The 19,790-nt window shown below is 36.9% G+C and overlaps 1 protein-coding gene across 1 annotated transcript in view; it reads left to right on the top strand.

Annotated features, from left to right (window-relative positions):
* Positions 1-19,790, top strand: part of LOC111152487 (muscular LMNA interacting protein) — a 155,391-nt gene that overhangs the window by 5,999 nt on the left and 129,602 nt on the right. The window contains exons 2-3 of the mRNA XM_022510962.1: positions 241-396; positions 3,388-3,780. Of these exons, the coding sequence (XP_022366670.1) occupies positions 241-396; positions 3,388-3,780 (549 nt within the window). The remainder of the gene's footprint in view (positions 1-240; positions 397-3,387; positions 3,781-19,790) is intronic.

Raw genomic sequence — 19,790 nt, 5'->3', positions numbered from 1 at the left:
CCCTACAATAGGCTGTTTCTTGGGTTGTATTGCTTTCTCTGATAAATGGAATAATTTAAAAAAGGAATCTGGTCCATGCTCACTATTTTTACAGCTGTTTTCTTTGGCAACCATACACATGATCACAGGATAAGAGTCAACTTCTCAAAATAAATGAAGTAAATATCATGGTAATTAGAAAATAAAGTCAAGATAAACCTCTAACAAGACTGAGAGTCTAATTTATTACATGTCTCTTAGGTCTCTTCTGGTGATTCTGAAGCCAAACCTCTGATCTTCACATTTGTCCCTACTGTCAGAAGACTACCAACCCACTCAAAGTTGGCTGACACCTCTAAATTCCTTGTTAAAATTCCCGAGGAACCAAGTGATAAGAATCCAGAAACTGTAAATAGGGTAGGATTATTTTTGTTCTTTCTTTATATTAAGCAATTTTATATTAAGCATTAAATTGTCCATAAGAATGACTTGGAAATTTGTATGAATGTTTATTTCCCTTGCATAAAGTGAGATGACTGTGAAATCCAAGGTTGACTAAAAATATAACCGTATAATAGAAACCGAAACATTATCGTACTGTACTTCTCTCCAATATACTACTCTCAACTCTCCTGAGTTGACATCCTATTCTTTGCTATTCACGTGACACATTCTGCCTCTGGGCACTTGCTCTTCTCCCAAATATGTCCTAAAATAATAAAAATGAAATTTTTGGACAAGTTTGAATTTCTGTCAGTTTCTTGACAGAAAATAAAGATAAAACAATGAGGCATTATTGTTTTACATGCAATAACTTAGCAAAATTTAAAAAGTGCAATATCCAGTGCTGGGGCAGTTGTGAAGATACTGGTGTGCTCACACTTTGCTGCTAGCATTGTGAATTTGTACAATTTTGGTGGAAAACCCTTATGCATGATCATAAAACTGTTCATAATCTTTCAATAATCTAACTCTTGAAAATGTATTCCAAGAATGGTACAAAAGCAAAAATGTTCTGTAGGAAAACAGGGAAAAATAAAAATAGCTTACTAGCTAATAATCAGAAAAAAGTTGAGAGTGTAATAATACACCATTTTCACAAAGTTATAATTATAATGATTATGTAATTCCATGGAAAATGTTAACTTTATAACAGTAAGAGACAAAATTGGTTGTAAAATTATATTTATATGCTGACTATGCTTATCTAAAATGAGACCAAGACTGGCAATAAAATTAAAACGAACTTTAAAAAACCCTGAATATGACTTGTGTTAGAATAATGACATTTTGGGGAAAAAAAACTTTCTCTTTAGAATGTCTTTTAATATTATCTTATTATGAGTAAAAGATGACTGGGGGATTTTGTGGTATTCTTGAACCACTAAAAGGGGGTAAAATAATCTGATTCACCTTATCTGTATGAAAATATCTTATCCAGAAAGTTGTAATATATCTGTGATCTGAGATTTTCAATACTACCACCTTATTTCAAAGAATATGAAGGTTGAATTATTTCAGGGAGATCTTAAATGCTACTATAGGAATTTCTGGGAAACTTGTCTAACAGTGCTCAACTCTATGTGATGTATTTATGGGATCCTTTGTATAGGTGCTACGAGTATGAATGAGCTGTGCATGTATGAATTCCTCTTGGTTGCAAACCTCCAGAGCTTCCTAAGATGTTGATATTTATTTTGATTGCAATGATCACACACAACCACATATTTAAAATAGCCAAGATTTTTCTTCCTATTTTTTAAATAGTTCAATGTTATAATAGAACAGGATAAATTCTCCCTTGATCATTTATGTATTCAACCACTACGGACTGAATATACTATGTGCTTGGTGCTGTGTTCTGAATGAATAAAGTCAACTCATATAAGTCATTCTTGGGAAGGCATACAATAAAAAAAATGAAAAGTATATAATAAAGTTTCAGTGATAAAGCTATAAAAATACATTAGAGTAAAAGAATAGACAGTGATGGACTATGGGGGAAGGGAGTCATTGTATTTTATTTTTTTCTGATATAAACCATTGATTTAATAAGCAAATTGGAGAGAATGGACAAACCTGTGCAGAAAATTTTTTTCAAAGTCAAGCAGAGAAAAACAATTATCATAAGGTTTCACTCATATGTGGAATATAAGGAATAGCACAGGGGAAGTTGTTTTAGATCATTAATAATGTTTTCAAAAACTAGTTCAATTTTTGCCACCTTTTAATTATAGTTATTTTTTATAATAAGCAATCTGTCTTTGAATCCTGTTATTTTTAATTTAAACTTCTTTCCAGTTTGGGTTTTTGTTACTGTATAGAATTGTAATTTAAATGTGAAATGACCATTGTCCAAGAAATCCTAATGAGAGGCCATTTGTGTTTTATCTCAACTAAATCATCATCAGCTGAAAAATGTGCAATGGGCATATAAAATAACGTCCTTAGATTAGTTATATATAATCAATGGTTTGACTTCTATTTTCATACACACAACATGCATGCACATAAGAGCACATGTTAAATTTATCATCATGGTTGAAATTCAGTTTATTTTAGTTAGTGTCTTTTTAAATTTTTTATTCTGAAGTAATTTTAGGCCTAAAGAAATGTTCAAAGAAAAATATAGTAACCACAGCATGGTTATCAAAACCAGAAAAATAAACACTGACTCTTTTAAACACAATCTTAGTGTACACTGCTGCTCTCATTTTAGAAAAAGATGTTTGATAGCTTGATATAGCTGTCTTACTCTGGTCCTGTAAATCCTCTATTTACTCATAGAAAATTGAATGGGAAAAGATTAAGAATTACAAAATAAAATAGCAGTGAAAAATTCCTTGTACTAAAAATATCTACTTGTTTTCTTGGCATCTTATTCTTGAGTTCTTTTCAATTAGTTTGGATGGTTTTGTCTGAATATCTATATTTTTGGTCACAATTTTAGTTTTCCTCTCAGACTTTTAGAGAGATTTGTTTTATTTTAGAAACTTTCAATAGGGTTTCCTTTCTCTCCTGGCATATATAGGATATATAGGTTTTGCTTGACCAATAATTAAACCCTTGGTCAACCCCTGTTTGTCTCACGAATGTCTTCATGGGAAACACTGCTGTCTCTATCTCTTTTTAAGAAAATGTGTCATGATTTATTTGAAAGCAGGTTTACTTGATGTTGATTCTGAGCCCTAAATTGTTTGGGCTTGAACCAGGACAAATAAGTGGGCTGGTAAAAGTAAACCATTAACTTCAACCCAATCTCTCCTAAACCAACCTGATTTTTAAATATATTTTAAATAATTCTTGTCCTTGGAGATTATAAGCAGGTTAAACTTTTACGTGTACATGCAAAAAGGAAGCCATTGTCAAACCAATGTCAATGCTTTTATGTCTCTACATTAATTGCAGTCTGAGTCCAATGAGTACTTGACCTTGAATGCCAGGAGCCAACAGGAGAGAAACCAAGGGACATTGATTTATCCTTCAGAGGGCAGTGAAAAGGTTTTGCAAGCAAGGGGAATTAAAGCAAACAAACTTCAAGGAATGCAGCAAAGTGACCTCTTCAAAGCTGAATATGTCTTTATTGTGGACTCAGAAGGGGAAGATGAAGCTACAAGTGGAAAAGGTGAACAAGGCCCCCCTGGGGGGATGAGCACTACAGCTTCTCGGCCCAAATCTCTAGCAATTTCCTCCAGTCTGGTTTCTGATGTGGTACGTCCCAAAACACGAGGGGCAGACCTCCAGGCCCCATCATACCCTGAAATGTCTCATGGGATTGCCTCTCAGCAAAAGCACGGGCAGGTAGGTTTTTCTTCTTGTCATAAGAAAAAAAAAATGTTTACATACTCTTTATCCTAGGCTGTCCGCAAAGGCCTTCCTGTTTGAGGCATGCAAAGCTCTCAAAGAAAAAGGTATTAAAAAACCCAAATCCCAAGATCATAAATCATCACAGAGTAAATATAGATAATAAATTCATAAGACAAAAAAGATTATATAATTGTACTGTGAATTGGCTGAAGAGAAGATGTAAGATGTTCAGCTGGGGTGGATCTGGGAGAATGTTATCTCTTTTGAACAATTCTTGGAAGATTGATACTGGGAGTTTCTTAGGAGAGAGTGCTTGGTTGGCTGGCTGCATCAAGAAGCATACTGCACATACGAGAAAGATCCTGTGGGAAGACATTGGTTGGATGTTAGACGCAGGCATATTACTTTTAAACTACTGAAAAAGTAGTCAAAGGATATGCTAGGAAATAAGAGTGTTTAGAAAAAAAAAATTCTCGCCTGTGTGTCCTTCGGAAAATATGTGTTGTGGTCCTGGAAGCCACTAGTGCAGGTATTGCCTCAGTGAAATGGGTAGAATATCCTACCCCAAAACTTAGCAGCAAAACTGAATAGTTCCTTTATGTTGGAGAGCCTATTAAAGACCCATTTCTGTGATGGCAGGAAAGAAAGGGAGTGGAGAGGGAGGGATTTTGAAGGGAAAAATAGGAAGATTTCCCATTGGTTGGCTATTTGTTGTGATGAAATTATACAATGATTTGACTAGGCATAGGTAGAATGTCAGGAATGCAGAGGCTGGCTTTGGGAGTAGACAGTGGATGCAAAGTTCTCCTTGAGAAAGCATGTGTCAGTACCAGATGTCCTGTTTAGGATCTGCTATACCAGGTACTTGTAAGCATCCCAAAGTAGTTGGGAGAACATTTTTATTGGTGAGTTGGCCTTTTGGTGCTGCTAGGACCTATGCATAATTGTAGAGGACGTGTCTTATTTTGGGTGCCACTCTATTTTCATTTCTGCCACCTTCACTGACTTCCTGATGCTTAATTTCTATCACCTATAAGCCTAGGGTCCTTAGGCTACTTTTTGATGATAGAAGACTCTCCCTGGGTTACTCCTACCTCAGTCTACTGAACTAAAACATTTATTTCTTCTCAAAATTTATTCTCAGACAGTTGTTGGAAATGTTCTAATCATGTAATTAAACATATTCTCAGTAAGCAGTGATAGGCTTGAACGTTTCTTTCTTGCCTCAGGAAAGATGATGGAATAACCAAGTTGGAGATGTGGGGGTTTCCAAAGTTAGGGGAGGGTAATTTGATGGAGCCCCTTTGAAGAACTTATAGGTGTGATAATAACAAATGTAAGTAAACAAAGCAAACATTCTTAATGAAGCAACTTTTGGATTTTTGCTTTACTTTTCCCCCCAATTGTTAGATTTCTTTCCCTAAGTTGGTCATTTAATTCGTTTTAATGTGACCAAATACACAGAAGTAAACTAGAGCCTGAACACACACTTTGGAATCTTTTGTCCAAAGACAGTTATATGGCAGCAGGTTATAGCTGATGTTATCAAGGCTGCCAATGAAAAGGCAAAGATCAATCTAATTCATTAGCAGTGGCCAAAAATGATGGTTACCACTAATGGGGGAATACTAGATCTTGAAATGTTTGGGAGTAGCCATTGTTCCTGTTTGCATTTCCCATAACAATCCATTTGAGTAATGAATAGTAGGCTATCATCAAATAAAAATAAGAGGAAATAAGAATAAGGTAATTGTTAACCACAAATGTCAACCCCAGAGTAATGACCAGAGAACCAAAGAAGGTACTCTGAGAATTTTAATGTAGTGAGTAATAGAAACAATAAGTCTAAAGAATATCCCTGATTGGATTACTTGATGCCAACAACATCTACTTTTCTCTCAGAAATATAGTCATTAGGTGAATTTCTGGTCTGCCTGGTAAAAATAAATCCATGTACAGAACTGTCCATAAATTAACACTATTAGTCAGCAATAATTTATTAAGCTATTCTAAAAGATGCCTTCAGTTCCTGTTCTGGCTTTTAACTTTTCCATAAACTAGCCTAGATGTCATTTTCTAACCACACCTTCTACCTCTCTTCTTCAGTTCTTCTCAACTACAGCAAAGGTGCATACTTTATACTTTTCCATCCCTGAGCCTTTGATTCCTCTGTGTATAAAGCTTCTTCCCCAGACTCATCTTCATAGGCTACTCAATATACTCTGAACTCAGTTCAAGTAGTGCCTCTTTCTAGAGCCATTCCCTTTGAAGAGGAGGTAGGTCTTCTCCATCTGTACCATTTTCCACATCGTTTTTTAGCTTTTTTAGAAAATTTCCATAACTCCTTTTTACCCTGTTGTAATAATGGATTACCTTTTTCCCTCACTAGAGAGCAATTTAAGTCAAGATGTGTCCCATTTATTTCTGTGTCTCCAGCACTTAGTAGAGTGTCTTGCATATAGGTGAGGTTCAATAAGGTGTGTAAAAGGAATAAATATTTAAGAGTTCACATCTTTGAAGTCTTTGCCCAGACACTGACTCCTTTATGAAGTCAGGTTTTGTTCTCTGAGTCAAAATAAACTATTCCTCAATGTGCTTCTGATAGCTTTTTTTCTGTCCATCTTTTGTAACAATTCTCCTATTTCAGCATGTAGTATAACTATTTACATACATGCCTTATCTCCCCTAGCAGATTGTAAAGTCTTTAGAGATGAAGTCTATGGTAAATCCATTTCTATTAAACATTTTGTTCTCTGTAGTATTTACTATATTATCATGAATGTAGTCAATATGAATATTGGGTTGAATATGGTTATGCTCCAAATACTTTCATTGAAGTAGCATGTTAAATAAAAGTGCATTATGTCAAAAAAACACTAAACAGTTAAAACATTTGAAGTGTAGGTTAAAAGTTAAAATGTTATATATAAAATAAGCAGTTGAATCAAAATCCTCTCAATAAAAATTCAGAAAGAAAGAGTAATGTTTTTGAGTATTGGCATCTTGAATGTTGATGTAAAGGTCTAATACTGTCTTACTTAGGGATAACATTAGAGTTAAAAGAGAGGTGAATATACACCTATGAACACGGAGTGATTTGGCTGGAAGACCTATGGTAAAGCCTGTAGCTCAGGCAATGAGAGTGGGAATAAAAAGAAGAACTTACAAGGTAGATTTAGCTGGATTTATTCATTGACTTATAGGGGAAAAGTCAAGGATGGATGAAATTTCTCACTAGGGAAATTGGAAGAATGTTGATATCATCAATTGAGGGAAAAATAACAGGTTTCAGGTATTGGTAGGAAGAGATAAGACATCTGATCTAAAGTTTGAGATGCCTTGATGACACAGCATGATGTTCTCTAGGAAGGAGCTGGAAGTATGAGTCTAGAACACAGGGTAGGGCTGGGATACTGGAGATATTTCTACATAAGCTGATGAGAGTGGAGATATTTATTCATGGAAAGAATGTAGAACAAGAAGAAGGGAGGTATAGGCCAGGAAATAGCAAAATATAAAGGGCCTATGAAAGAATAGAACCCATGACAGAGACTGAGAGGGGTCCAAGGAAGTTGGAGGGAGGGGTTTCATGCACTGAAAGCTGGAGGGACATTCAACAAAAAGAATAGTCTATAAACAAGGTCAAGTAAATAAAAATACTATAAAATCTTATAAATATAAGGAAAAATAAAACATAAAACAAGATCAAATAAAGTAGGACCTTTAGAGCCCATTAAATTTCAGAATTAGAAGGTCATTTGTTGACCTGAAGGGAAACAGTGTGAGTGCGGTGATAGGGACAAAAATGAGGTTGAGAAATGGATGGGTGGTAAGGAAGGGAGCCCATGCACCAGAGAGATGTTTTGGGAAAGCAGGAATGACACAAGTAACATACTGGCTTCTCTGGGTAGTTACTTGAAATTATAAACCTTAGTTTCCTCATTTGTAAAATGAGGTAATGATATCAACCTTTTTTGTGAGGATTAAATGAGATAGTAATATACAGAATGTGCCTAGAAGACTGCCTGGATCATGGTAGGTTCTCAACAGATGATTTACTGTATTTAAGAAGTTTGAGATGATAGCATGTTTTGGGGTACAAGGAGAAGGAACTTGTGAGGAGGGAGAGGTTTTATATAAAACAATTATAAAGATTTTATTTATCTCAGAGAGAGAGATAAATAAGCAAGGGTTAGGGCAGAGGGACCAGCAGATTCCCCACTGAGTGGGGAGCCCAACATTGGGCTCAATCCCAGGACCCTGAGATCATGACCCAAGCCAAAGGCAGAGGCTTAGCCAACTAAGCCACCCAGGCGAAATGTAGCTTAGGTGTAAGAACAGAGAAGACATGGAAAATGAGGTCAGAAAAACTGGCTGGAGTTAAATAAAGGATGTTCTTACATGAAAGTGTGGGAAATTAGGAAACTAGCATGCATATTTATTAAGTACCTAGACTTTATGGATCCATGGAAAATAAATTACAACAAATTATTTGGATAGGATGTTAGATGTAGAAACCTTCCTTATACCTCCAGCCTTCAATCTTCTCTGATGCTGGCAGTATCCCTGAGATCCTTCAGTGGTAGCATGTTGTTTCCTCTGGGTGAGGAATCAATTTTGCCATTAGCCCATAAGACAGAGGAAGTACATTTGTGGAAAATCAAGCTGCTTTGACAATTCCCGCAGAAAGCTGATGGAAACTTTTAACAGGAGGTTCTCCTGATTTGTTGATGTCAGAACTCAATTTTGTTGTTGTTGGCGAGGTAAAGACTCAATGGATATCAGTGTCACTGTCCCCTTCTCCTGCTTATCTTCACTATCTAGAGTCTAGGCCAGAACAAGAGGGCACAGTCACTGAGGGAGATGATGAAGCTGGCTTTAAGGAGACATTATGTCCCTGAATTCTGTCCTTTTGTTCCTATATCCACTAAACACCATTTCTTCATTCCTGCATGACAGTAATATTACTCTCCGTACTGGAGAGTAAGGGAATTAACTATAAAAAACATACTACCTGCCTTTAAGGAACTTGAAAAAGATGCACCTGAAAACATTGACCATGAAAGGGAACATGTTCTAAGAACAAGGGGAAGTTCAGGGGGAGGATGCCTAGATCAGCCCAGACCATCAGGAAGGGTCACACTGTAATTAGCTGAAATGTGAGCAATGAGTACAAGTTTTCTTGATGGGTAACTAGGGCCTGGGCATTTCAGACAGTGTGAATGGCCAGGGAAGTACCAACATGTAAGAGGAGGGTGGAAAAGACAAGGAATGTGAAAAGGACTCGTCAGAAGATAGGAAATAAAGTAGGAGATAGTGATAAAACAGAACCCACAGATAAAACCTTTTTAAAAAGGAGGGAGGGATTGGAAGTCGGATTCTATGGAGAAATCAGAAAAGATAAGGCATTCAAGTGCCTGTTGGGCTTAGGAAAATATAAATCACTGTAGACATTGGTGATAACAGTTACTGTGGAAGACTAAGTAGGGAGTAAGAGCTGTTAAGAGGTCAGTAGGAAGTGTATTAGTTTTCTATTGCTGCACAACAGATGATCATAAATTCAGTGGCTTTAAATGCCTATTTATTTTTTTTAGGTTTCTGTAGATCAGAGGTCTATGCCCAGCTGAACTGGTGCTTCGCTCAGAACCTCCTGAGTTTGAAGTGAAGGTGTCAGGTTGCACCCTCATCTGGAGGTCCTACACAAGAAAGGATCTGCTTCTAAGCTCCCTCCTGTTACTGACAGAATTCACTTCCTCTCCTTGAGGCTATAGAATTCATGGCAGCTTATTTCTTAAAGTTGGCAGCAGAGAAAGAAAATTTCTGCTACTGAAATCTCTAACCTTTTGACCCTCTTTAAACAGCTCACTTAATTAGGTCTTGCCTACACAGGATGGTCTGTTGATTAACTTAAAGTCATCTGACCAAGGACTTAAATTACATCTGCAAAATGCCTTCAGCTTTGCCAGGTTCTATTAGAAGCAAGTCGGGGATTCCACCCATATTTGAAAGGAGGGGATTATGAAAGGGTGGGATTTTGGGGAGCAGTCTCTTTAAGTTTGTTGGCTATCAGAAGTAAGGAGATCAATACCGTGATTGTATGGTACAGATGTCACTAAGAAGATGACGACATGGGTCTGAAGTTAAGGAACACAGAGGATCCACAAAAGTCTTGGTGCACGTGTGTGTGTGTGTGTGTGTGTGTGTGTGTGTGTGTTTATCAGTCAGCTTTTGCTGCATAACAAGCCATACCAAAGTGCAGTGCTTTCAAACAGCGAGCATTTATTTAGCTTAAGTATCTGCAGATCGGCAATTTGGCTCTGTTCAAGTGGGTGGTTCTGCTTATTTGGGGCAGGGTCAGCTAATCTTTGCTGTGATTCACCTACTTGTCTGCCATTGGCTGCTGGGCAGGCTGGTAGCTTGTTAGCTGAGATGTGGTCTTGTAACCTCCATTGGAAAAGCCTGGGCTCTTTCACATCTTGGTGCTCTTATGTGCTGCGCAAGCTGGTAAGTTCCAAGGCACTCGGGCCTTTCAAGCCACTGCTTCTTGGATCATTTTTGTTAGTGTCCTCCTGGTCCAACCAAGTCAGAAGGCCAGTTGAGAAGGAGTGGTGAGGAAAAGAACTTTGCCTTTTTTTTTTGTGAAAAGAGAATTTGAGGCATTTTTATAACCTACTACATGACATTTATTACTATGTTTTTAAAGATTGGAAGGATTTTTGCTTTATATTTATGAGACAAATGAGACAGCTAATAAAAAGGAAAAAGGATGGATACATAGCCCATGGGGGATAACTGATGAAATAAGATTTCCTAAGAAGGCAAGAGCTGCTGTGATTCAGAGTATATAGGGAAAATTTACCTTTTCAAAAATGAAAAGTCATCATTTTTTCTTAGAAGAGAGGAAAAGGAATAAGAGTAGATCTAGAAAATAATAGATTTTCCTGGTAATCACCATTTTTCCTTGGAGAAAGTGAAACTAGGTCATCTATTGAGTACAATGGAGGAAGTGGTAAGAGCAGGGTTTGTGGAGAGTGTTAACTTTTTAGAAGAGCTATTGTTCAGAGCAGGATGGGAAACTGATTTCAAAACCAAGGGAAAAAAAAAACTACTAACAACCAACCAACAGAAAAATGAGAGGTACAGGGTACAGCTGAGACTATGACATTAACTTCATGATGACATTAATCTATAGTACCTTCCCAGCCCAGCCCATATGTGAGCTAGAGAAAGATGGCCACTCTGCACAGGTGCAGGAAGTTCAGCTCCACTCTCAGCTGGTACCCATATACAGGACAAGTTCGTGGGTCAAGTGCAGTGGTCCTGCCAACCAAAAGGGCTGTATTATTTTGTATTTATTTTTCTCTCCATTCTGTTTTTTTTTTAAAATCCAGTACAATTAATGTGCAGTGTTGTATTAGTTTTGGGTGAGCAATATAGTGATTTTATAATTCTATGCATTACTCAGAGGTCATATGACAAGTGTACTCTTAATACCCATCACCTATTTCCCTCCACTCAACTCTCCTCTGGTAGCCAGCAGTTTGTTCACTATATTTAAGTCTGTTTTTTGGATTGTCTGTTTTTTTCTTTGTTTTGTTTCTTAAATTTCACATGAGTGAAATCATGTGGTGTTTTGTTTTTCCCTGACTGACTTATTTCACTTATCATTATACCCTCTCGATCATCCATGCTGTTGCAAATGGCAAGATTTCATTCTTTTTTATGGCTGAGTACTATTTTGGGGTGTGTGTGTGTGTGAGAGAGAGAGAGAGAGAGAGAGAGACAGAATCACTGCTTTTTTTTTTAAATTTTATTTATTTATTTGACAGAGATCACAAGTAGGCAGAGAGTCAGGCAGAGAGAAGCAGGGGGAAGCAGGCTCCCTGCTGAGCAGAGAGCCTGATGGGGGGCTCAATCCCAGGACCCTGAGATATGGCCAGAGCCGAAGGCAGAGACTTAACCCACTGAGCCACCCTAGGTGCCCCGTATCACCTCTTCTTTATCCGTCTACCAGTGGACTTTGGGGTTGCTTCCATAATTTGCTATTGTAAATAATGCTGCAATGCAAACATAGGGGTGCATTTATCTTTTCCACTTAGTGTTTTCACTTTCTCTGGGTAAACACCCAGTAGTGAAATTACTGGATCATATGGTAATTTTATTTTTAATTTTTTGAGGAACCTCCACACTGTTTTCCACAGTGGTTGTACCACTTTGTCTTCCCACTGACAGTGCATGAAGGTTCCTTTTTCTTCACGTCCTGGCCAGTGCTTGTTTCTTGTGGTCTTGATTGTAGTCATTCTGACAGGTGTGAGGTAGTACCTCATTATGGTTTTGATTTGCATTTGCCTGATGATGACTGATGTTGAGCATCTTTTCATGTGGATGTTGGCCAACTGGATGTCTTCTTCAGAGAAATGTCTGTGTATGTCTTCTGCCCATTTTTAATTGGATTTTTTGATGGTGGTGTTGAGTTGTATAAGTTCTTTATGTATTTTGGATCCTAAAGCCTATCAGATATATCATTTTCAAATATCTTCTCCTATTCCTTAGGTTGTCTTTCAGTTTTGTTGATTGTTTCTTTTGCTTTTGCTATGCAGAAGCTTTTTTTTTTTTTTTTTTTTTGTAGTCCCAATAGTTTATTTTTGCTTTTGTTTCCCTTGTCTTAGGAAACATTTCTAGAAAAATGTTGCTATGGTTGATGTCAGAGAAATGACTGCCTGTGCTCTCGCCTAGAATTTTTAATGGCTTCAGGTCTCCTACTTCGGTCACTAATACATTTTGAGTTAATTTTTTGTTGGTATGAAAAAGTGTCCAGTTTCATTCTTTTGCATGTAGCTGTCCTGTTTTACAAACACAATTTGTTGAAAAGACTGTCTTTTTTTCCATTGCATATTCTTGCCTCCTTTGTTGAAGATTGATTATATAATTGTGGGTTTATTTCTGGGCTCTTTATCTTGTTCTGTTGATCTGTGTGTCTATTTTTGCATCAGTGCCACACTATTTTTGATTACTACAGCTTTGTATTGTATCTTGATATCTGAGATTGTGATACTTCAAGTTTTATTTTCTTTTTCACTACTGCTTTGGCTATTCAGTATCTTTTGTGGTTCCACAAAATTTTAAGATTCTTTGTTCTAGTTCTGTGAAAAATGCTCTTGATATTTTGATAGGGATAGCATTAAATCTATAGATTGCTTGGGGTAGTGTGGACATTTTAACATTTGTTCTTCCAACACGAGCATGGAATATGTTTCCATTTCTTTGTGTTGTCTCAATTTCTTACATCAGTGTTTTATAGTTTTCAGAGTATAGGATTTTCACCTCCTTGGTTAAGTTTATTCCTAGGTATTTTATTATTTTTGTTATAATTGTAAATGAAACTTTTTTCTTTTTTTTCTCTTTCTGCTACTTCATTATTAGTGTATAGAAATGCAACTTATTGAGGTAACTGTATGGCTCAGTGGGTTAAGCCTCTGCCTTCAGCTCTGGTCATGATCTTAGGGTCCTGGGATCGAGCCCCAGAGCCCTGCATCAGGCTCTCTGCTCAGCGGGGAGCCTTCTCCCCGCCCTCTCTCAGCCTGCCTACTTGTGATCTCTCTCTCTCTCTCTGTCAAATAAATAAATAAAATTTTTAAAAAAGAAAGAAATGCAACTTATTTCCGATTATCAATTTTGTAACTTGCAACTTTCCTGAATTCATTTATGAGTTTTAGTAGTTTTTTGTGCTGGAGTCTTTAGGGTTTTTTAGATAGAGTATCATGTGATCTGCAAATAGTGAAAGTTTTTACTTCTTCCTTACCAGTTTGGATGTCTTCCTTTTTGTTGTCTGATTGCTAAGACTTCCAGTACTATGTTGAATAAAAGTGCTATGGGTGGACATCCTTGCCTTGTTCCTGACATTAGGGGAAAAGCTCTCAAGTTTTCACCATCAAGTATGATGTTGGCTGTGGGTTTTTCATATATGGCCTTTAGTATGTGGAGGTATGTTGCCTCTAAACCTACTTTGTTGAGGATTTTTATCATGAATGGATGATATAGTATGGCAAATGCTTTTTTTCTGTCTATTGAAATGATCATATGGTTTTTATCCTTTTCTTGTTGGTGTGATATACTGTGTTGATTGATTTGTGAATACTGAACCACTCTTGCATCCCAGGAATATATTCCATTTGATTATGGTGAATGATTTTTTAACGTATTGTTGGATTTGGTTTGCTAATTTTTTTTGAGGATTTTTGCATCCATGTTCATTTGAGATATTGACCAATGGTTCTCTTTTCTTGTAGTGTCTTTATTTGAGTTTGGTATCAGGGTAATGATGGTCTCATAGAATGAATTTGGAAGCTTTTCTTCCTCTTATATATATATATTTTTTTACTAGTTTGAGAAAAAGGTTTTTTGTTGTTGTTTTTGTTGTTTTGTTTTGTTTTTTAAGTAGGCTCCACATCCAGCTTGGAGCTTGAACTGACCGCCTGAGATCAAGAGTTGCACGCTCAATGGATTGAGCCAGGCAGGTGCCCTGAGAAGAATAGGTGTTAACTCTATTTTGAAAGTTTGGTAAAATTCACCTGTGAAGCCATCTGATCCTGGACTTTTGGTTGTGGGCGTTTTTAAGTTATTGATTCAATTTCATTGCCGGTGATTGGTTGGTTCAAATTTTCTATTTCTTCCTGTTTAGTTATGGAATTTTATCCATTTCTAGGACTTTTATCCATTGCTTATAGGTAGTCCAATTTGTTGGCAAACAATTTCTCATAATATTCTCTTAAAATTGTTTGTATTTTCTGTCGTGTTTCTTATTTGTTCTCTTTAATTTGTGATTTTGTTTGTGTTCTCATTCACTTTTTTAAAATTTTAGTTTTTTTCAGTGTTCCAAGAGTCATTGTTTATGTACCATACCCAGTGCTCCATGTAATACTCACTTTTTTATGTATGTGTCCACCTAAAGGTTTGTCAATTTTGTTGATCCTTTAAAAGAACTCCTAATCTCATTCTATTTCATTTATGTTTCTCTTTCATTTATTTCTGTCCTAATCTTTATTATCTCCTTCCTTCAACTATTTTGGGGTTTTTGCTCTTATTTTTCTAGTTCTTATGTGTAAGGTTAGGTTTTTTGAGATTTTTCTTGCTTCTTGAGGTCAGCTTGTATTGCTATAAAGTTCCCTCTTAGAATAGCTTTCGCTGCAGCCCAGATTTTGAACCATTGTTTTTTTAACTTTCATTTGTTTCCATATATTTTTTATTTTCTCCTTAATTTCTTGGTTGACTCATTCATTGTTTAGTAACATGTTATTTAACCTTCATGTATTTGTTGTTTTTCCAGACTTTTTCTTGTGGTTGATTTCTCATTTCATAGTGTTGTGGTCAGAAAAGATGCATGGTATGACTTATATGTTTTTGAATTTGTGGGGACTGGTTTTGTGGCCTATTAGTGGTCTATTCTGGAGCATGTTCCATGTGCACGTGAAAAGAATACATATTCTGCTGTTCTAGGATGGAGTGTTCTGAATTTATCTGTTAAATACATCTGGTTCAATGTATCATTTGAAGCCACTATTTCTCTGTTGTTTTTCTGTTTGGATGATCCATCCATTGATGTAAGTGGATGTTAAAGTCTTCTAGTATTATTGTATTGTTATTGTTTACTTCCTTTACATTTGCTATTAGCTGCTTTATGTATTTGGGTGCTCCCAGGTTGAGTGTATAAATATTTACAATTGTTATATCTTCTTGTTTATTCCTTTTATAACTCTATAGTGTCCACTATAAATGTGGACACTATAGATAAAAGTGTCTACTTTGTCTGATATAAGTATTGCTACTCCAGCTTTCTTCACTTTCATTTGCATGATATATGCTTTTCCATCCCTTCACTTTCAATCCCCATATATCTTTGGGTATAAAATGAGTATCTTGCAGGAAGCATACTGATGGGTCTTACTTTTTTATCCATTCCATCATCCTGTGTCTTTTGATTAGAGTGTTTAGCACATTTACATTCAAAATGATTATTGATAGGTATGTACTCATTGTCATTTGTTAACTGTTTTATGGTTGTTTTTATAGTTCTTCTCTTTTCCTTTCTTCCCTTGTTCTCTTCTGTCATATTTTGCTGGTTTTCTTTAGTGATATACTTGGATTCCCTTCTCTTTATTTTTTGTATCTCTGTTACCTGTTTTTGATTTGCGGTTACCATTTGGTTCTATATAACATCTTATACATATAGCAGTCTATATTAATTCAACCATGGCTTAAGCTTGCACCCATTCTAAAAGCACTAAATTTCTATTCCTCTCCTCCCCCACAACACACCCATTTTAGGTATATGGCATCACACTTTATATCCTTTTATTCTGTGACTCCTTGACTGATTTTCATAAATATACTTCATTTTACTGATTTTGTGCTTCCAAGTTTTCTTACTCCTGCTGATGGTCTTTCCTTTCCACTCAGATTCCCCTTTGTCATTTCTTCTAAGGCTGGTTTAGTCATGATAAATTCCTTTAACTTTTGTATGTCTGGGAAACTCTATCTCTGTCTATTCTGAATGATAGCTTTGCTGGATAGACAATTCTTGGTTGTAGGTTTTTTGTTGTTGTTGTTGTTGTTGTTTGTTTGTTTGTTTTTCCCCTTTCAGCACTTGGAATATATCATGCCACTCTCTTTTGTCCTACAGAGTTTCTGATGAAAAATCAACTGATAGCCCCATAGGATTTCCTTCATATGTAACAGTTTTCTTTCCTCTTGCTGATTTTTAAATTTTCTGTCTTTATCACTACTTTTTTTTTTCCCTTTTAATTACTATGTATCTTGGTGTAGATTTCCTTGGTTGATTTTTTAGGCGGCTTTCTGTGTCTCCTGGATCTGGACTTTTGTTTTCTTCCCCAGATTCAGGAAGTCTTCAGCTATTATTTCTTCAAGTTATTTTTCTTTCCCCCTTTCCTTCTCTTCTTCTGGGATCCCTATAATGTGAATGTCATTATGCTTGATGGTATTGCTGAGTTCCCTTAATCTATTTTCATTTATTATTATTATTTTTTCTCTCTCATGACCATCTTGATTGCTTTCCATTACTCCTCCAGGTTGCTGATCTGTTTTTCTGCTTCTTCCTACCTACACTTATTCCCTCTAGAGTGTTTTCAGTCACAGTTATTGGGTTCTTTATCTCTGATTAATTATTGTTAATATTTTCTGTCTCTTTGTTGAGGATCTCACTGAGATCTTCCATTCTTTTCCCAAGCCCGGTGAATATTTTTAAAACCATTATTTTAAGTTCTCAATTGGGTAAGTTACTTATCTGTTTTATTTAGCTCTCTTGCTGTGATTTTGTCCTTTTCTTTCATTTGGAACATATTCCTCTGTCTCCTCATTTTATCCAACTTTCTGTGTCTGTTTCTATATGTTAGGGAAGTCAGCTATTTCTCCTGCTCTTGAAAGTAGTAGCCTTAAGAAAATGAGGTCCTATAATGCCCTATAGTGCAATGTTCCCTGTTCGCCAGAAACTGGCTCTTTAGGGGCATCTCTTATATTTGTTCCATGTGCTTATTTTTGTGGCTGAGTCAGGTTGTCTACAATGTCTCTCTTTGCCTGTTGTGGGCAGCATTTGGTCACTGTGTTGTTAGTAGGTCAATCTGGGGCTGCGTTGGGCTGCGGTTAAGTCAGTCTCACATTTGTGAGAGCTGTGGTGACACAGAACTGCAGCATGCTATTCCTCTGTTATCCCCTGTGAAACTTTTGTTGGTGGGTGGGCCTGAACTCAAAGAAGTTATCTGCTCCCAGCCCACAGCTATAGCCATAGTTGAACTGGTGAGTGTGATTTTCTTTCCCTGTCCCTTGGGCAGGAGACATTTTGAGGTGGGACTGGCCCCTTAAAAGGCTGCTTGGGCACTGGCACACTTGCAGTATGACTTTTGGATGAACTCCTGACAAGGGCATGTTGGATGGGGTGGGTCTACAGAAGAGCTTGAGGGTGCGGTATAATGTTAGTGAGCTAGGTGGATAGTGTTGGTGTTATGTTATTCCCACAGATATCCATGTATGTAGACTGGGGGAGGGGGAATGGTACCCACTAACTCTTTTGTTCTTGGAGATGTCACATAAAGATCCCTGCCCCTCTAGAAAACCCTCTGAAATTAGTAAACAAATCTCTCTCCTATATTCCCCAGGCATTTTTCAAACTGCTAGTTCTCTGCTGTATCTTGTAGAGCTATTTATTGTGCTCTCTCTTTAAGGGTGGAAACTCAGTTTCCTGTTGCTCTCCAGCTCTCCCAGAGCTGAGCCTGCTTATTTTTAAAGTTCCAGATGTCAATCTGCCCTGATTGTAAGAACTCCCAAAGTTAGATTCCTCTTGTTTTCAAAGCCAGATGTAATGGTGATTTGCCTTCCCAGTGCAAGTGCCCTATGCCTGGAGTGCCTGATATGGGGTCTGCTACTCTCCCCTCTCAGCACTTGGGATGTCCTTCCCTCCTAAGAAAAGTCCCCTGGGTCAGTTTGGCTCCTGACTGTGTCTCCACCTTTCCTACTCTCTTTGGTGTGGCATCTTCTTTACATTTAGCTGTGAAGAGTTTGCTCTGCTTGTCTTTGGGCCCTTTTCTGGGTTACTTACACTAGTGTGGGTGTTATCTAGATGTATCCATGGCATGAGGTGGGCCTAGGATTCTCTTACTCTACCACCTTCCCAGGAAGTCCTCTGTCATTATTATTATTATTATTTTTTAATATCAGCTTGAAGTAGACTGGGTCTCAGAGCAAAATGGCAGTTAGTGAGATTGATATAAAGAATGAAGATTTGGCAAGTAGATTAGAAAAAGAATAAGATAGCTAGAATGTTGACAATGCTGGCAAAAAGGTTGAGATTGAACAAAGTACTTCTAAAACCTAACGTGCAAAATAGGGGATGAGGGAGTTGGGATAGGACAGCAAGAGAGGGGATCTGTCATGAAGGAAAGATCTTTAGTTCACATTATATGGAAAAAGGATTGATGATAATCTTATGCATAGGTGTACTTTGATTAGATTTTAAAAAGTTACTCCAATAATAGGTTAAAGGGGGTGCAACTAGAGGCAGGAATACCAGAAATATTATTTATATTGTTCATCTTTGAAAGGCTGAGAATATATCTGCCCAGTGACATTACAAGGGTTCTTCAGTGAGAAAACCCATGAACAGGTTAAGTTTAGGAGGCCAAGCTGTTGTGTTGTAATGATTGCATATGAGGACAAAAAAGAATCTAGAGTTTCTGCCTTGCATGGCTTTACAGATTCAGGAGGAAGAGTTCAATTATATGAATCAATATCTTGTGCCATTCATATCTTGGGAACTATTCAGAGATCAGATCAATCACTTTGGTTTTTATTCAGATGCTTTGGAATCTGGTACTAATTAGGAAAAATTGGGTATGTATAGGAAGAGTTAATTTTATGTTGATTAAAACTAAAAGGAAGCTCCACAACAGATGTTGGTTGTTAGAATAATTGATGGCCTCTATTATATAGGATCCAAGAGTGGATTTAGGGTTAAGATTGTCTACTTGATGACAGCAGAACACTGCAAACATCCTCTCTTACTGATATTACTCTGAATGTATTCCAGAGCTCAGGGTAGTTTTTCTGGGAGAAGAGAGTTTTGAAAATAACTTTGGAGGAGGTATATAGTAAGGGGACTCAAGAATCAGTGGAAGGCTGGTGATTGGAGAGCATAAGCAGGGGTAGCTCTAGAGAGGTGTTTGAAACAAAGGAATCAACAAAGACCATGTTAGAAATAAATGATGGAGAAAACAGAGAACAGCTTTGAGGAGAAGGAATAAAAGTATCATTGACAAACCTAGAGAACAGAACAAGAGGTTATTAATGGGAGAGGCTGAAGGGGTGGAAATCTGTAGATGTCAATAGAGAAGTTTATTATCACTGGTAAGGGATTTATAGTGTAGAAGTGAAAGAAGGCTCTCTTCTGAGATAACTGAGCATTTGACAGGTATCCATTCTTTCTTTCTGCACGAAGT

This window comes from Enhydra lutris, unplaced genomic scaffold (assembly GCF_002288905.1).
Source record: "Enhydra lutris kenyoni isolate GAN:26980312 unplaced genomic scaffold, ASM228890v2 scaffoldscaffold28, whole genome shotgun sequence".
Lineage (NCBI taxonomy): Eukaryota > Metazoa > Chordata > Mammalia > Carnivora > Mustelidae > Enhydra > Enhydra lutris.
This window is presented reverse-complemented; position numbering and strand designations above follow the sequence as displayed.